General features: G+C 39.9%; 3 protein-coding genes across 8 annotated transcripts in view; 1 reads left to right on the top strand and 2 right to left on the bottom strand.

Annotated features, from left to right (window-relative positions):
- Window positions 1-4,384, bottom strand: part of LRRC34 (leucine rich repeat containing 34) — a 22,291-nt gene extending 17,907 nt beyond the window's left edge. For 2 of the 3 annotated variants that reach the window (XR_015728439.1, XM_034439010.2), the window contains exon 1: window positions 4,221-4,384. Coding sequence is in view for 2 of the 3 variants with exons in the window: in XM_034439010.2 (XP_034294901.1) it covers window positions 4,221-4,295 (75 nt within the window). In the remaining variant the exon portion in view is untranslated. The remainder of the gene's footprint in view (window positions 1-4,220) is intronic. The other variant, XM_060683162.2, reaches the window with a different exon arrangement.
- LRRIQ4 (leucine rich repeats and IQ motif containing 4) lies at window positions 4,357-14,262 on the top strand. The gene is made up of 6 exons (XM_087872186.1): window positions 4,357-4,613; window positions 6,559-7,708; window positions 9,741-9,914; window positions 11,490-11,628; window positions 11,728-11,924; window positions 13,974-14,262. Exons 1-6 carry the CDS (start codon window positions 4,357-4,359, stop codon window positions 14,115-14,117), a joined length of 2,061 nt encoding a protein of 686 aa, XP_087728312.1. The 3' UTR covers window positions 14,118-14,262.
- The window catches only part of LRRC31 (leucine rich repeat containing 31), a 54,133-nt gene continuing 49,551 nt past the window's right edge, over window positions 10,723-15,304 (bottom strand). For all 4 annotated transcript variants that reach the window (XM_034439008.3, XM_087872077.1, XM_087872076.1 and 1 more), the window contains one exon: window positions 10,723-15,304. In XM_034439008.3, the coding sequence (XP_034294899.2) occupies window positions 14,985-15,304 (320 nt within the window). In that variant the 3' untranslated portion in view covers window positions 10,723-14,984.

Below are 15,304 nucleotides of genomic sequence, written 5' to 3'. Positions count from 1 at the left end.
GCCTTAGCTGTGTGACATGTCAAACATCTTTCCTTGCCTAGTTAAAGACATCTAAACACAATGACCTCCACATTTTAGTGAAACTAGCAGTAATAATTTCTGGTAACCCACTACTTTCGGACCAGCTGAAAAATCTTATTTAAGAATTTAAATTCTTAAATTTTATTTAAATTTATTTAAGATTTAAGAAAAAAATTAGACTTAGCCCCATTTGGAAACATGTATGCATTGTCCCTCTTCTTTTTGCATAGTTTTTGATCACATCCTACAATGGCCCATTAAATTCTGGAGTAAAAAAAAAAAAAGAAGTGTCCTTTCATTTTCATAAGGAGCCTGGTGGCGTAGCTGATTAAGCACTGTTACAGTGCACTAGCTGCCTGCAGTTACTGTAAGTTCAAATCTCGCCAGGCTCAAGGTTGACTCAGCCTTCCATCCTTTCTAAGGTAGGTAAAATGAGGACCCGGATTGTGGGGGCAATAAGCTGACTTTGTATAAATATACAAAAGTATGAAGGCTATTGCTTAATGCATTGTAAGCCGCCCTGAGTCTCCGGAGAAGGGCGGCATATAAATCAAAATAAAATAAAAAATAAAAAATAAATTGAGATTGACTCCAAACGACTTTGTAGATATCTATGGAGTTTTCTTGGCAACTGACAGATTTGCCTTCTGGAGTAGGCTTCCATTTCCCAGTCTGCACTGCAGCTTTGCAATATCCCTGTAATTTCCCAAGCAAGTCTGATTTTACCATAGTTATTTGTGGAATCAGCTGAGGTTGGCCATCTAAGCCATGGCTTAATGGAGAAAACCTAAGAATCCTCAGGTTGAGAGTTTTCAATAAATGTCTGTCTCATCCCCTTTTCAAAATCTCCATAGATATATTTCCCTTCTCTAGATACTAATTCAATTAATGTAATCTGAGTGCACTTCTACCAAGGGTATGGACCTGCTCACTGCTTTCATCAAAATTGAGCTCATCTTATTTATTTCTAGGTCAGCTACAACTCAGTGTAATCTATTTTGCAGAGATCCACGATGCTTTGAAATGAACTATTTTTTTCATTAGCAACAAATCCCAACAATCTCTGCATTCCAGCTCCTTGACAATTTTCATTCCCCACAGTTTGCCAAACAACCATAGGATCATTGTTACACAGGATATTGGTAGAGCCTGAAGACATATGGCTATTCCTTCCTTCCTTCCTTCCTTCCTTCCTTCCTTCCTTCCTTCCTTCCTTCCTTCCTTCCTTCCTTCCTTCCTTCCTTCCTTCCTTCCCCTCTCCTAGAAAAATGAAATATTCTAGGAAATATTAAAAAGGAAGAATATTATATTTTCCCTAAAGGAGAAACATGTTTCTTAAGACAAACTCAGAGCCTCAGTTCCCTGACACCCCCACCCCAGCAGATATTTTGGTGCCAATCTATCTACAAGACAAAAGACATGGCCCTCAGGACATGATAGGATTAGCCCTCACTCAAGATCCAAACCAGGACAAAGCCATTAAGCCATAATAGGAATTGCCCAAAGCCCTTTCATTATATCATCTCCCACCACAGTTCAACCAAGCTTGACTCAGAAAACCTACAAGGTTAGCTATGATACCTACAGCAGCCAATAGATTGCCACAGGAACAGGAAGCTCCAAGGCGGAGCCCAAGAGAGGATATAAATCTCTCTCCCTCTCTCACCCATGCGCTCATTTGCCCTGGACCCAAAAAACCCATGTGGTCCACTATTAATCCATCTTTCTAAGCAGTGTCCATGTTTCCAGTGTCTTGGAACTGAACCCAGATGGACATTTCTTCCAACACTTCCTTCTTTCCTTCCTTCCTTCCTTCCTTCCTTCTTTTTTCTTTCTTTCCTTCCTTCCTTCCATCCCTCTCTTTCCTTCCTTCCTTCCTTCCTTCCTTCCTTCCTTTTTTCTTCCTATTGTGTCAAGAGACCCCTGTTTTTGTGGTCTTCTCTGATAGTTGTGAAGAAACATTTATTTGTCTGCTTGTCAAGAATTCTCTGCTTCTGCAATGCAGAGACTTTCTGTGAACCATCGCATTCTCAAAACTAAGCCACCTATTACTAGATCAGTAAACTAGTATTAGATCAAAGCAAAGAACAGAGTAAAATGTCAACATACATTGAAAACATCACTTTAGCCCTTTATTAAAAGGAAAGAAGCACAAGAACTGAACATTGATCATAGTGTAAGCAGACCTCGCATTTGATATGGTAACAGTTGTTGGAATGGCTTCATAGTTTTATTATAATCTGCTTATCTGTGTCTTTGGATTCTGACAAATTTTTTTTTTTTTTTGCAGTACTTTGTCTTACAAGCCGAGAGAACCTGGCAATTGCCAGAATAATTTTAAATTTTGAAGTTTTTACCGATAATCTATTGGAAAATCATCAAGAACTCATCTGGATCACTTTCCTTGCCCCATTATGTTTATATGTCTATATTTCCCATTGGCTAAACTGCAATGACAGCAGCTAAAATCATATTGATGTATGTCATGATTTCTTTTTTGTTTTGTAATAATTAAAGGATACACAAAAGTGATGCACCAGAGGCTTAAGAAAAGCAGTAAGCCAAGCAACTGTCTGCTTTTAATTGGTTCTACTTCCACAGAGAAATAACAAAAATTTATGAACATGACCAGTGCTTCAGAGGGAAGTATCAATCTGACTACAAAGAGATATTCAGAAGTGACTCAATCTAAAATAGCAGCCTACAGGAAAGCCCGATCAACAGAGTAAGAACTCTGGATTTCAGTAGCTATTAATACTTTCCAACCAGGGGTGAAATCCAGCAGGTTCTGACAGGTTCTGGAGAACCGGTAGCGGAAATTTTGAGTGGTTTGGAGAACTGGCAAATACCACCTCTGGCTGGCCCCAGAGTGGGGTGGGGTGGGAGTGGAGATTTTGCAATATCCTTCCCCCAGGAGTGGGGAGGGAATGGGGATTTTGCAGTATCCTTCCCCTGGAATGCGGTGGGAATGGAGATTTTGCAGTATCCTTCCCCTGCCATGCCCACCAAGCCACGCCCACAGAACCAGTAGTAAAATAATTTAGATTTCACCACTGTTTCCAACCATTCCTTACCTAACTGTAATTTTGTTGGCTTTCCATACAGATATGAGTCCAAATGTAACTCTTGCTTTATGCTGTCAGCTTATTGAAAAGAGAAAAGTTTTTTTAAAAAAAACTTGTTAATGCATGGATAGGAGGTAATAGGAGAGACACAACCCAATCTGGTAATATGCATCAAATGTATAATTCTGTCTTCTGTCTCTGTCAGAATGTTGTATCTTACTATTGAACTGTCAGATCTGCTAGGGACCTTTCATACAATTAAAGGAAATAATTGCCCTCTTTAAATTCGATGAATCCCTTCCTGGCCTTGCACAGGAAAATACACTGATTCTTGAATTGCCAATGGCTGCAATGTTTGGCCACATATGGTTCAAACGACATTTCCCCTTTGAATCAGGGCCATCATCCAGCACTGACATAAATAAAACCTGTCCATCCATCTAAACCACTGGTGCAAATTCTGTTTCTGAATTGCAATCTCAGTGCACCTCAACGTCACATGGTTGTAAAAAATCTAAGGTGAAGCGGAGTAAAATTAATGAAAGAAAATCAGATTTTTTTTTCTCCTATGCGAACTGAATTCCTAATAGTTTTCCAATGCTACCTGTCAAATGTCTATGTCAAAACTGCCTATGTCTAAAATGTCTAAAGATTCTCAGTCATCCAGGTCATGGTTGTCCCAAAGGTGCTTTTTTCAAGAAGCAACTGGACTTTCCGGTTTTTGTTTGAAGATGTTTCGCTTCTCATCCAAGAAGCTTCTTCAGTTCTGACTGGATGGTGAGGAATGGAAGGATGTAGGAGTATATACAAGGAGTATAAATGCAAGGAGTATAAATCCTTCCATTCCCCACCATCCAGTCGGAGCTGAAGAAGCTTCTTGGATGAGAAGTGAAACGTCTTCAAAAAAAAAAAAACCCAGAAACTTAAGCTGCCTCTTGAAAAAAGCTCCTTTGGGATGCTACCTGTCAGTTTCTCAGGACAATTGTACGGTTATAAGCTACTTTAGGAATGGTTTAGCTCTTAAGTTTGGGTTCTGTATATCAGCTCAAGAAAACCAACGTTTAAATAATTGAGTATATGCAAAGCTTCTATTGATCTACTGGCTTTATTTCCAGCGTTTTTCTATAACGATACCTTGGAAGCTGAGGTTGACTCTGAGACGGAACTGTCCATGGGGGAACTTAGTTGGCCCGAGGTTGAGGAGATCATTTTTCCCCCTTTTTCTACCTCCTTAATATCAGTTTCTGCTTAGCCTTAGTCTTTAGTACGAATGTCAACCGTTATCGGCTTAGTTTATGACATCAGTGGTACATCAGCGAATCAGATTCAATCTTTATTTGAAAAAGGCAAACGTCCTAGAATCCGGCAGTTACGTCAGGAAGCAAGCGGAAACTTGCAGGGATTAAAAATAATTACTGTTCCTATTTCCAGAAAAGAAAAGAGTTTTCCTCTTTCATGTCATTTTATCACACTGTTGTCTCAATCGAGCCCAGTTATGAATGGTCTCACACCAGATAAAACTCTGGGGTATTGTTCCTAATTATTTTTTAAATAAAAATTTGAAACAATGTTTTGCAACAGTGTTTCTCAACCTCGGTGACTTTTAAGATCTGTCGACTTCAATTCCCAGAATTTCCTAAATTCCGTTAAATAACCAAAACAATGCTTTGGCCTATTCTTTGTGAATAGGCCAAAGCATTCCTTTATTGTCAAACACCTCTTTATGAGAATCTTGCAAGATTGACAGATTGACCCTTGGAAAATGGCAGAAATTTAATAGTTTGATCTCAGATGTGTCTTCCCTCATATCAACTCCATGCTGGAATGTTCTTTTCCTCCTCCTAGAGGCCCCCCCTTCAACCAGTGGTTCCACCACACTGGCTGAAGAATTCTGGGTATTGAAGTCCACAGATCATAAAGTTGTTAAGATTGTGAAACACTGCTTTACAGTATTAGCACTCTGAAGATTGGTCATTAGCTCTCTTAGAGTCTGAGAGTTGCTGAGGACACTTGGGGTTTTATCTGCACCCTCAGGGTCACCTGAATGAGAGTGCAAACAGAGCTAAGAGTGCTAACAACCTTAGCTAAGACTGCTAAGAATATAAATCCATCCATTCCCCACCCTTCAGCCAGAACTGAAGAAGCTTCTTGGATAAGAAGTGAAACATTTTTAAGCAAAACAACAAGCAAGTCCAGTTGCCTTTGAACAACACCTTTGAGATTATACTATATACTTCCCTCCATAGAAAACTCAGAAACCATTAACATTTTAACTTTATTCTGTTCAGAGGAGCAGAAGTATATATCGTAACATAATAATGAACATTCTTTGTTTTGGTATCAAACTACAACTGAAAGCAAACCAGATACCCATTGCAGAAACTTTTAAGCATAACTCGCTCCAAATATCTGAAATAAGTTACTTTCCTTTTTACATAGGAGGCAGTAGTTTTTTCTATTGTGAGTAGCTGAACCTAAATTTGTGGTTGTCTAGAAAGGGAAAAAAATGTCTTTCTCATTAGGCAAAATTGTTACACTTCTCATTCTTTATATGATACACGGAATATTTTAAAAAATGGTTCAAATCTCTTTTTATAAAATCTCTTTCATTTGTTACTGGATTCATTAATTTTAGACCACTCCTTTCCTGTAGAATGGAGTAATGCACTATTTTAGGTACAGATCAGTGGTAGGTTTCAACATTTTTTACTACCGGTTCTGTGGGCATGGCTTGGTGGGTGTGGCAGGGGAAGGATACTGTAAAATCTCCATTCCCACCCAACTCCAGGGGAAGGATACTGTAAAATCTCCATTCCCTCCCCAATCCAGGGAAAGGTTATTGCAAAATCCCCATTTCCTCCCAATCAGATGGGACTTGGGAGGCAGAAAATAGATGGGGATGAGGCCAGTCAGAATTTTTACTACCAGTTCTCAGAACTACTCAAAATTTCCACTACTGGTTCTCCAGAACTGGTCAGAACCTGCTGAAACCCACCTCTGGTACAGATAATCCGTTATTTATGACAACAATTGGAAAGCATTTCCATTGCGAAGGCAAGGCAGTTTTAGTGAGTCGGGTCCAATTTTACGATCTTTTCTGCCATGGCTTTAAGCCAAACATTGTTTGGCTTTAAGCCAAACATTAACTAAATCACCTGGTCATTAAATGATTTCATCTTCCCCCTGTCGACTTTGCTTGTTAAAAATCACTTGGGAAAAGTCGCCTAGAAGGAGAGAGTGTGACTCCCGGGACACTGCAACAACCATAATAATTTCATGCTGGTTGCTAAGTGCCGCAATTTTGATCATGTGATGCTGCGACCATTGTAAATGTGAGAATTGGTCATAACTCATTTTTTCAATGCCGATGGGACGCTGAATAGCTGCTAAACAAATAGTTGTAAGTTGAGGACCCCCTGTATTTTAAGACATGGCTAAAAACTTGTTTCTCTTTCTCCTTCTGGGAAAACAGTTACATTCCGATTGGTGTCTGCAAGAGCTCTTATTTTGCAAAAGCATCTGCTGTCCGCTCGGAAATTTTCCCTGCCATTCTAGAATGTGAGAACCTGCCAAAAGCAGAGGAAGGGGATTTGAATGAAGTTGAAAGGATAATATATGAAGTTTTGGGCACCAAAGAATCGAAAGATGAAATTCTGGTTCCCGTGCAGATCACAGACCGAATTTTTTTCCTTGATTTAGCCAACAAGAAATTGAAAACCATCCCATGGCAAGTGTTTGATCTGGAAGACCTAGAGGAACTGCATCTGGAAAGAAATGAAATTTGTAGCATCTCAGGAGCAATAAGTAATCTTAAGAATATACGGGTTCTTTATTTGAATAAGAACAGGATATCAGAGCTATGTGAGGAACTGGGAGAATTGAAACGTCTCCGAAGTTTGGATCTGAGCAGTAACCCACTTCCTTTCAATTCACTTACAGTCATCAGTAAAATACGGTCCCTTTCTCATCTCAGATTCTATGATTTAAATCTGGATGAATTTCCTCTGGAAATCTGCAGACATCTTCATCACTTGAAGCTGCTGGGACTCTCTAACAACAATCTAAAATGTCTTCCCAAGGAAATAGTGAATTTTACCAAACTTCAAGAGCTCTATCTAAAAGAGAATGGATTTGAACATTTTCCCTTGGAACTTTGTAAACTGCATAATCTAGAAATTATAGACCTTGAGAAAAATAATCTGAGTGTCATTCCGGATGAAATTTCATCCCTGCAGAATTTATCTCAATTGTATCTTGCCTGTAACAAGCTGACAATGGTGCCTGATTCACTGAGTAAGTGTTGCAAACTGTCTCTCCTTGATTTGTCAACAAATCAATTGTACAAACTCCCTCGAAGTTTAAAGCGATTGACAGAAATGAAGGAATTTAGCATATCGGGGAACTCCCTGGCTAGTTTTCCACGTCCATTACGGCACTGGAAATGCCTTACTGTAATTTATATGAAGAACTGTGGCCTGAAAGCGTTACACCCTTCTTTTGGAAAACTAACCAATACAATAATTTTAGATCTAAGTCAAAATCTTCTGGAAGAATTTCCAGCACAGATTTGTGCAATGGAAAATCTGGAGATATTGTCCCTGGACGACAATCTGATAAGTAAGGTATTTATCCATCATATTTCTATCCTACTTCTTCCAGTCAGATCACCTTCCATAGTAAATTAAAATTCACTTAAAATATCCTTAAATACTTTTTAAAAGGATCAATAATTGTAGTTTGTTACCAGATTTATATCACTGAAAACCACTGATATATTTTGCGGGATGTGCCTAAAAATATAAAAGACCTATAGAGGTAAAAGTGCAGAATCTTACTTGCTAAGGGCCCTTCTCGAAGTTTACATTGTCAAATACAAAATAAATATTTAGAAAATATAAGGACCACTCAGTTAAACCAACAATTCCACACACATAAACATATACAGATACATTTTCATCTTTAAAAACATGGAAACCTATGCTTTTTGGGAAGTAAAATAATGATAATAGTTGCAATGTGTGTGCTTTTCTATCCCCTTAATTTTAAAAGACGTATTTGTAACAAAATATTGTATTAAAAAGTGCAGTCAGAAATTAATGTTTTTTATTTACCACTTGAGCTCAGGTGGCCAAGATCTGCTTGTTAGCTCAGCTCTCTTCCCCCCACCTAGGGCTGAGGAAATATGCAGACTTGAGTCAATAAATGTAGGGAGCCTGTGCAGGGGTGTCCACAGGTTGCAATCATAAATTGTGTGTGTTTCATGTGGGACACACAAAATTGGTGGAGCTTTCACTGTGCCATTATGGCTGCAAACCCTTTGGACAGTGGTGGGATTCAGCAGGTTCGCACCACTTCAGGATAACCGGTTGTTAACTTTCTGAGCAGTTTGGCAAACTGGTTGTTGGAAGAAATCATTAGGGCAGAGAACCGGTTGTTAAATTACTTGAATCCCACCACTGCCTTTGGACCATACCTTGCAGTTTCCTTCAGCCTGTGGTACACTGTTGGAAGGAAAATCCATCTGCAGGGATCCAAAAGGTATAAAACCCACCTACTCTCAACTCCATTTTGGTCAGCTGCCCCAGAACCACAAACCCTGGTGGTTCTGTTCATCAATAAATGGATCTTCTTTCCAATCAGTTTACAGCTTCCATTTTATTTCTAGCACCTTTCTCACAGCTTGGAACTGAACCAGATGGATTTTCCTTCCAACATCACCCTGGTGGACCTCCATGAAATGTGTTTTTAGATACTTGTCCCAAAAGCGTTCTCATTTCTTCCAGATGTACTAGGGCAGCGATCCAGCTAGGGAATGAGAGGGAGACTGGCCCACGTGAGGAGTAGGCTAGTGCGCATGCATACAGCTCAATTTGCACAAGCAGAGGGCTGGCACGTACATGCATGAGTGTCTGCTGGCCTGCTGCTCACGCCCTTCAGCCAGCCACTCACAAGGCCCAAATCCAAATAGGTCACAACCCAGTAGTGGGCCACAGCCCAGAGGTTGGGCAGCCCTGTATTAGGGCAACAAATCTTGTGACTGCCAGTCAGTTGAAAATTGTGGTTGAATTGAGGTCCCAACACTGAACCAACCAAAACTGAACGCAGTATTCCAAGTGTGGCCTTACCAAGGCATTATAACTTGGTATTAACACTCAACGTGAATGAATGAATGAATGATAGCACTTCTGGTGGTTGGTGACTTGATTCACATTTCCAGGCAGAATAAAATATCGCGGGGTCTTCTAAAAATGTTTTTTATTATTACATTTTAGCTGGAGTTATTATCTTTTTTCTTAAGGTGCTAGAAGATTCAACAGGCATTACGTACTGAGGGTGATGAGGGAAAGAGAAGTTGAAAAAGGAGAAAGAGAATAACTTTTAGAATCTTGAAGAATTCAACATTGTTTGTAGTCTCCAGGGATGTCTGCCAGAAGAAAGTTAAGAGGGGGACCATAATCAGGTGGTCACAGCTGTCATGTTGATGTTTGTGAATCACCTGTAGATACCTTGGTGGTTTCCTTGTTTTAGAAGATACTGGCATATAAAAGGGTACTTGGTAATCAACGAGCAATTCATTCAACTTTTAGAACCCATTTAAAATGTACAAACTGAATAATATGTATTTTCCCAAATCTGTATTTTGAAAACATCAAGATACCTCCAGCCGTAAATAAGCTTTATCAGCTAAAAAGCCTTGGTCTAACCGGCAACAGGTTCATCTCGTTCCCTGAGGAAATATTCCACATTGCATCACTAGAGACACTCTACCTGGGACAAGATAGAGGGACCAAATTAACAGAGTTACCAGAGAATATTAGCCAATTGCAGGTAAGAAAAAATACTAACCATACAAAACAGTGGTGGGTTTCAAAAAATTTTACTACCGGTTCTGTGGGTGTGGCTTGGTAGGGGTGGCATTGCTTGGTGAGCGTGGCTTGATGGGCATGGCAGGGGAAGGATACTGCAAAATCCCCATTTCCTCCCAATCAGCTGGGACTTGGGAGGCAGAGAATAGATGGGGACGGGGCCAGTCAGAATTTTTACTACCGGTTCTCCGAACTATTCAAAATATCTGCTACCGGTTCTCCAGAACTGGTCAGAACCTGCTGAAACCCACCTCTGATACAAACTGAAGTAAAGACATTTGCAATGTAAACAGCAGGCCTAGAAAACTGTTCATTGTTTATCTATATCAGCAACTTTAAGATATGTGGACCTGAACTCCCAGAATTCCCCAGCCATATTGGCTAGGGAATTCTGGGAGTTGAAGTCTACATATTTTAAAGTTGGTGAGTTTGAGAAACACTGATTCATGGCCTCTTGGACTTTTGGCTAAGATCAAGACAGAGGTGGGCGTCACATACTGTAACAACCGGTTCATCCAGAACCGAAAATTTGAGTGTGCACATGCGACATAGAAAAAAACGGGGATTATATAGGATGGGATAGGGCCAGGGAGGGTGGGCGGGCCCAGCCGCTGGTCAGAACTACCGGTTCACCCAAACCAGTCTAAACCAGCAGCAGCCCACCTCTGGATCAAGATTGTATCAAGTTTTCATCCGACTTGTTCTCCATGTTCTCCAATTCTCAGGTTATTGTTCACTGCAGCAATTAGAAAAAATAAAGGACACATATGCATACTTATTAGTCATTGTTTGCAGAAAGACAACATTCTGATGATGCCACTGAGGCTAAGCAGTCAGCAGGTTTTCACTGTTCAAAGTGAGCTGCACTCTTCTTCTTTTTTAAAAAAACAAAGCCTACCCTGATGAAGTTATAGGATGCTTTGGCTGCAAATGCTGTGCAGAATGGAGATTGGCATCAGTCAGGGGATTCTGTACAGGTAGTCCTCCACTTAATGGTCACAATTGAGCCCAACATTTCTGTTGCTAAGTAAGACAGTCGTTAAGTGAGGCTGTTGGTTTGAGCTCCAAGCTTGGCAATTTGGTTGCAAATGTTTCATTGAGGAGACATCTTCAGTGTGTTTTGAATTGTGCTCCTCTGTCAGAAGAAACTATCAAACAAGTCACTTGTTTGATAGTTTATTCTAACAGACAGCAAGGCAGCCACCTGGCAGGCATCAGAATGCCAGCTGATGGTGCTACTTTTCAACTGGCTTTCTAGGGAAGGAAAGGATTGCTGACTTATCTGAGAGGTTGCTTAGCAGGTAGACTCTAAGATACATTGGGGCAAAGGAATGGAGATGCAAGAATTCAGGAGCAAAACATCCTGAATAGTCAGTTCTGTGGAAAGGCCTGCAGATTCAATTTTGCCTTTTTTCCCCCCATTTAAAATTATATGTGGCCTCACATTACATTGTTCTGAAGATTACTTGATTACTTGAGTTTCTGGACAAATCAGTAGCCACATCTGGCCAAATGGACATGTGCATTTCCCCCTTAGAATTTAAAAGAACTATACATCGAAAACAACTTCTTGGAGTATCTTCCATCAAGCATAAGATTATTGAATAACCTGGAAATACTTGACGCTCATAACAACTTTCTTATAGAACTGCCTGACTCCATATGCCAACTACAAGGTAAAAAAGAAAAAGACATAGACAAAGAAAATTCTTGGCTTCTTTAGCCTACTTAGCTCATTACACCATTTCATATTTTTGTTTCTGATTTGTCTTTAGGTTTGCAGAAGCTATTACTCCATAACAACCAATTATTTCAAATCCCAGAGGACTTGGACAGCCTAGAAAAATTGCAGGTTCTATCGCTGGAAGGGAATCCTATGATGAACCCACCAGTGGAGGTGTTCAGTCAAGGGTTGCCAGCCATATGGGAATATTTACGACAGGAAAGAAAAACAAGAGAGACGGCCATAAAGGTATGACGTTGGGAGGACAGTCAGAAGTATACAAGAGAACAGGTTAAAATATCTAATGAAACGTTGTTCATCCCTAGTATCTTAAACAGTTGGAGCAACTTGACTTGGATCAAGAGTGTCTTTCCTGGAAAAAATGCTAAGATTCTTAATTCTTATGATCAAACTGGAACTGGATATGTCTAGTCTTATGAAAAGAAGGACTAGGGCTGACATGATAGCAGTGTTCCGATATCTCAGGGGCTGCCACAAAGAGGAGGGAGTCAAAGCATCTGAGGGCAGGACAAGAAGCAATGGGTGGAAACTAATCAAGGAGAGAAGCAACTTAGAACTAAGGAGAATTTTCCTGACAGTTAGAACAATTAATCAGTGAACAGCTTGCCTACAGAAATTGTAAATGCTCCAACACTGGAAGTTTTAAAGAAGAGATTAGATAACCATTTGTTTGAAGTGGTGTAGGGTTTCCTGCCTAAGCAGAGGGTTGGACTAGAAGTCCTCTAAGGTCCCTTTCAACTCTGATATTCTATTCTATTCTAATTACATATTGCACTCAGAATAGAATAGAATAGAATTCTTTATTGGCCAAGTGTGATTGGACACCCAAGGAATTTGTCTTGGTGCATACGCCCTCGGAGTACATAAAAGAAAAAATACATTTGTCAAGAATCATAAGGTACAACACTTAATGATTGTCATAGGGAAATAGTCAATATAAATGTTAAGGATACCAGCAACAAGGTTACAGTCATACAGTCATAAGTGGGAGGGGATGGGTGATAGGAATGATGAGAAGATTAATAGTAATGCAGACTTAGTAACTAGTTTGACAGTGTTGAGGGAATTATTTGTTTAGCAGAGTGATGGCGTTCAGGAAAAAACTGTTCTTGTGTCTAGTTGTTCTGGGGTGCAGTGCTCTATAGTGTCGTTTTGAGGGTAAGAGTTGAAAAAGTTTATGTCCAGGATGCAAGGGGTCTGTAAATATTTTCACAGTCCTCTTTTTGACTCGTACAGTATACAGGTCCTTAATAAGAATGTAACAGCATGATCATGTGTAAATAATTATATGCAATGGCATGTGGGAATGATTTGAAGAGATAGGAGGAAGAAATGCAGTTACTGGCATTGCAGGAAGTCCTCAGGTTATGACTCTAATGTGCATCATAATTGTAACACGTGACAGTCATAAACTGGGTCGGTTACCTGATCCATCTGATTTTACAGCCTTTTTGCATTGGACATTAAGTAAATCACTGGTTATTAAGTGAATCCATGGTCATTAAGCAAATCAGTGGCTCGCTATGAATGTGATTTTATTGAAAACCAGAAGTAAATGCTGGTTTCAGAAAAACTTTCATAAAATTCTATCTGGTTGCCAAGCAGTCATGTGACTGGTGTGGGGAAGGGGGTGACTGTTGGAACTTTTAATTCAGATCCTCTGGGTATGTCTGTCACACAGACTAAGCAACCAAGTCATAAATTGAGGACTACCTGCAAAAGACAGCTGAGTCCACAAAAGGCATTCTGGGAGTTGAAGTCCACAAGTCTTAAAGTTGCTGCTCTAGGGACAAGCAACTTTCTTCTGGAAAAACTGAATGAATGTAATTTCTTCCTATTTGTAAGAAATTACACTTTAAAGATGTTTGGTAATTAGCTTCTTCTTCTTCTTTTTTTAAAAAGCAAGAATCCGAGGAATTGAATATGCTTACTGAAAAGTATGATTAAATCATCACCGCATCCTTGGAAATTATGATCAATATAAAAAGTATAATCTGATTAGTGTGGGATTTGGGGCAATAATGCTGAAAGAGGCAAATTGTACAGGTTTCATAATATTTATCATAAAGGAAACGTGGATTTAAATAAAGGGGCAGGATATTGAGTGATGTGGGGAAAAAATAGAAGAGTTGCATTCTCTGTAATATTTTATGTCTGAATCAATGAACAAACCCACCTTTAGTAAGGAGGAGCTCAGTATACCTTGTCCAGCTTCTGCAAAGGAACATAACAATTGCTAACCACATTGGGGTATTAATTATTCCCTCATTCCCTCAGGTCCAGGCTTGGTGGCGAGGCCTAAGGGTGCGCAAAGGGGTTGGAGCCTATTCAGAGATCCTGAAAATGATGAAGAAGGTCAAGAAAGAGAAGAAAGAGAAGAAAGGCAAGGAGAAAGAAAAACCCAAAGACAAGAAGAAATAATTATTTCTTGGGGCTGTACAGGGCCTTTGGAAAGCCTGCAAGAAAAAGAACAAGAGGAATAAACACAAACAAAAGAGCATTGTTTTTTTTTAAATTCCCTGTTTATCTTTAGAGGTAAATAAATTCTTTTTTTTTACTGGTCAAAGAACATTTCATGTGGTTGGGATGGGAAGCCTGAAGAGAGGTTGAACTGACTATCCAACTCATCAAAAGGTGAGGACTAGATATTAGATGTCTAATAACTAATCTGAAATCCTCAAATAAGTGTATGATCAAGCTGGCCACATGACCACAGAAATTGTGTTTGGACAACGCTGGCTTCCTCGGTCAAGAAATGGATAGCCACCATCCTCTAGAGCAGTGTTTCCCAAACTTGACCCTTTGAAGATGTATGGACTTCAACTCCCAGAATTCCTCAACCAGGCATACTGGTTGGGGAATTCTGGGAATTGAAGTCCATGCATCTTAAAATAGCCAAGTTTGGGAAACACTGCTCTAGAGCAGGGTTCTCCAACCTTGGCAACTAAGACTTGTGGACTTCAATTCCCAGAGTTCCTCAGCCAGCTGCTGGCTGAGGAACTCTGGGAGTTGAAGTCCACAAGTCTTAAAGTTGCCAAGGTTGGAGAAGCCTTCTCTAGAGTCAGACACAACTGACTAGGAAACTCTTATCTTAGATATTAGACGTAGTTCTCCATCTTTCCCATCTAACCTTTTGGCTGGCTAAGGAATTGTGGAAGTTGAACTCCACAAATCTTAAAGCTGCCAAGTCTGGAGACTCCCTGCTGTAGCATTTTAGCATTTGGAGAAAATGGGTATCAATCCACCAACTAACCCGTTGTATGCTACTCCAAAATTTTAGGCTCCATATCAAAGGTTACAATGGACATTTCGTTTCTTATTCAACCTGGAATCTTCAAGTAGCTTTTGCTGAGCTGCAGAGAGAAGCCAACCATTTAGTTCTAGGTCTGTGAACAGAAGTATCTGAGATAGGGCATCCAACAGCTTCCCAAGCCATTCCCCACAGCCACGCCGGGATGAAGGACGACAGCTAATATCCAATTCAGAAAGTTGCCCAAGAGTAGATAGGCTTATGCAGAAGGTCTCCCATCCTTGGTCTGAAATACTGTTGTTATAGCTGAGGTCCAGGTTCTTTAGCTGAGCCAGATGCCCAGCCTGGATTATCAAAG

The sequence above is a fragment of the Pantherophis guttatus genome, chromosome 6 (genome assembly GCF_059756535.1).
Source record: "Pantherophis guttatus breed Tessera chromosome 6, ASM5975653v1, whole genome shotgun sequence".
NCBI classification, from domain to species: domain Eukaryota; kingdom Metazoa; phylum Chordata; class Lepidosauria; order Squamata; family Colubridae; genus Pantherophis; species Pantherophis guttatus.
The sequence above is the reverse complement of the archived record's forward strand: the minus strand, read 5'-3'. Positions and strand labels throughout refer to the sequence as shown.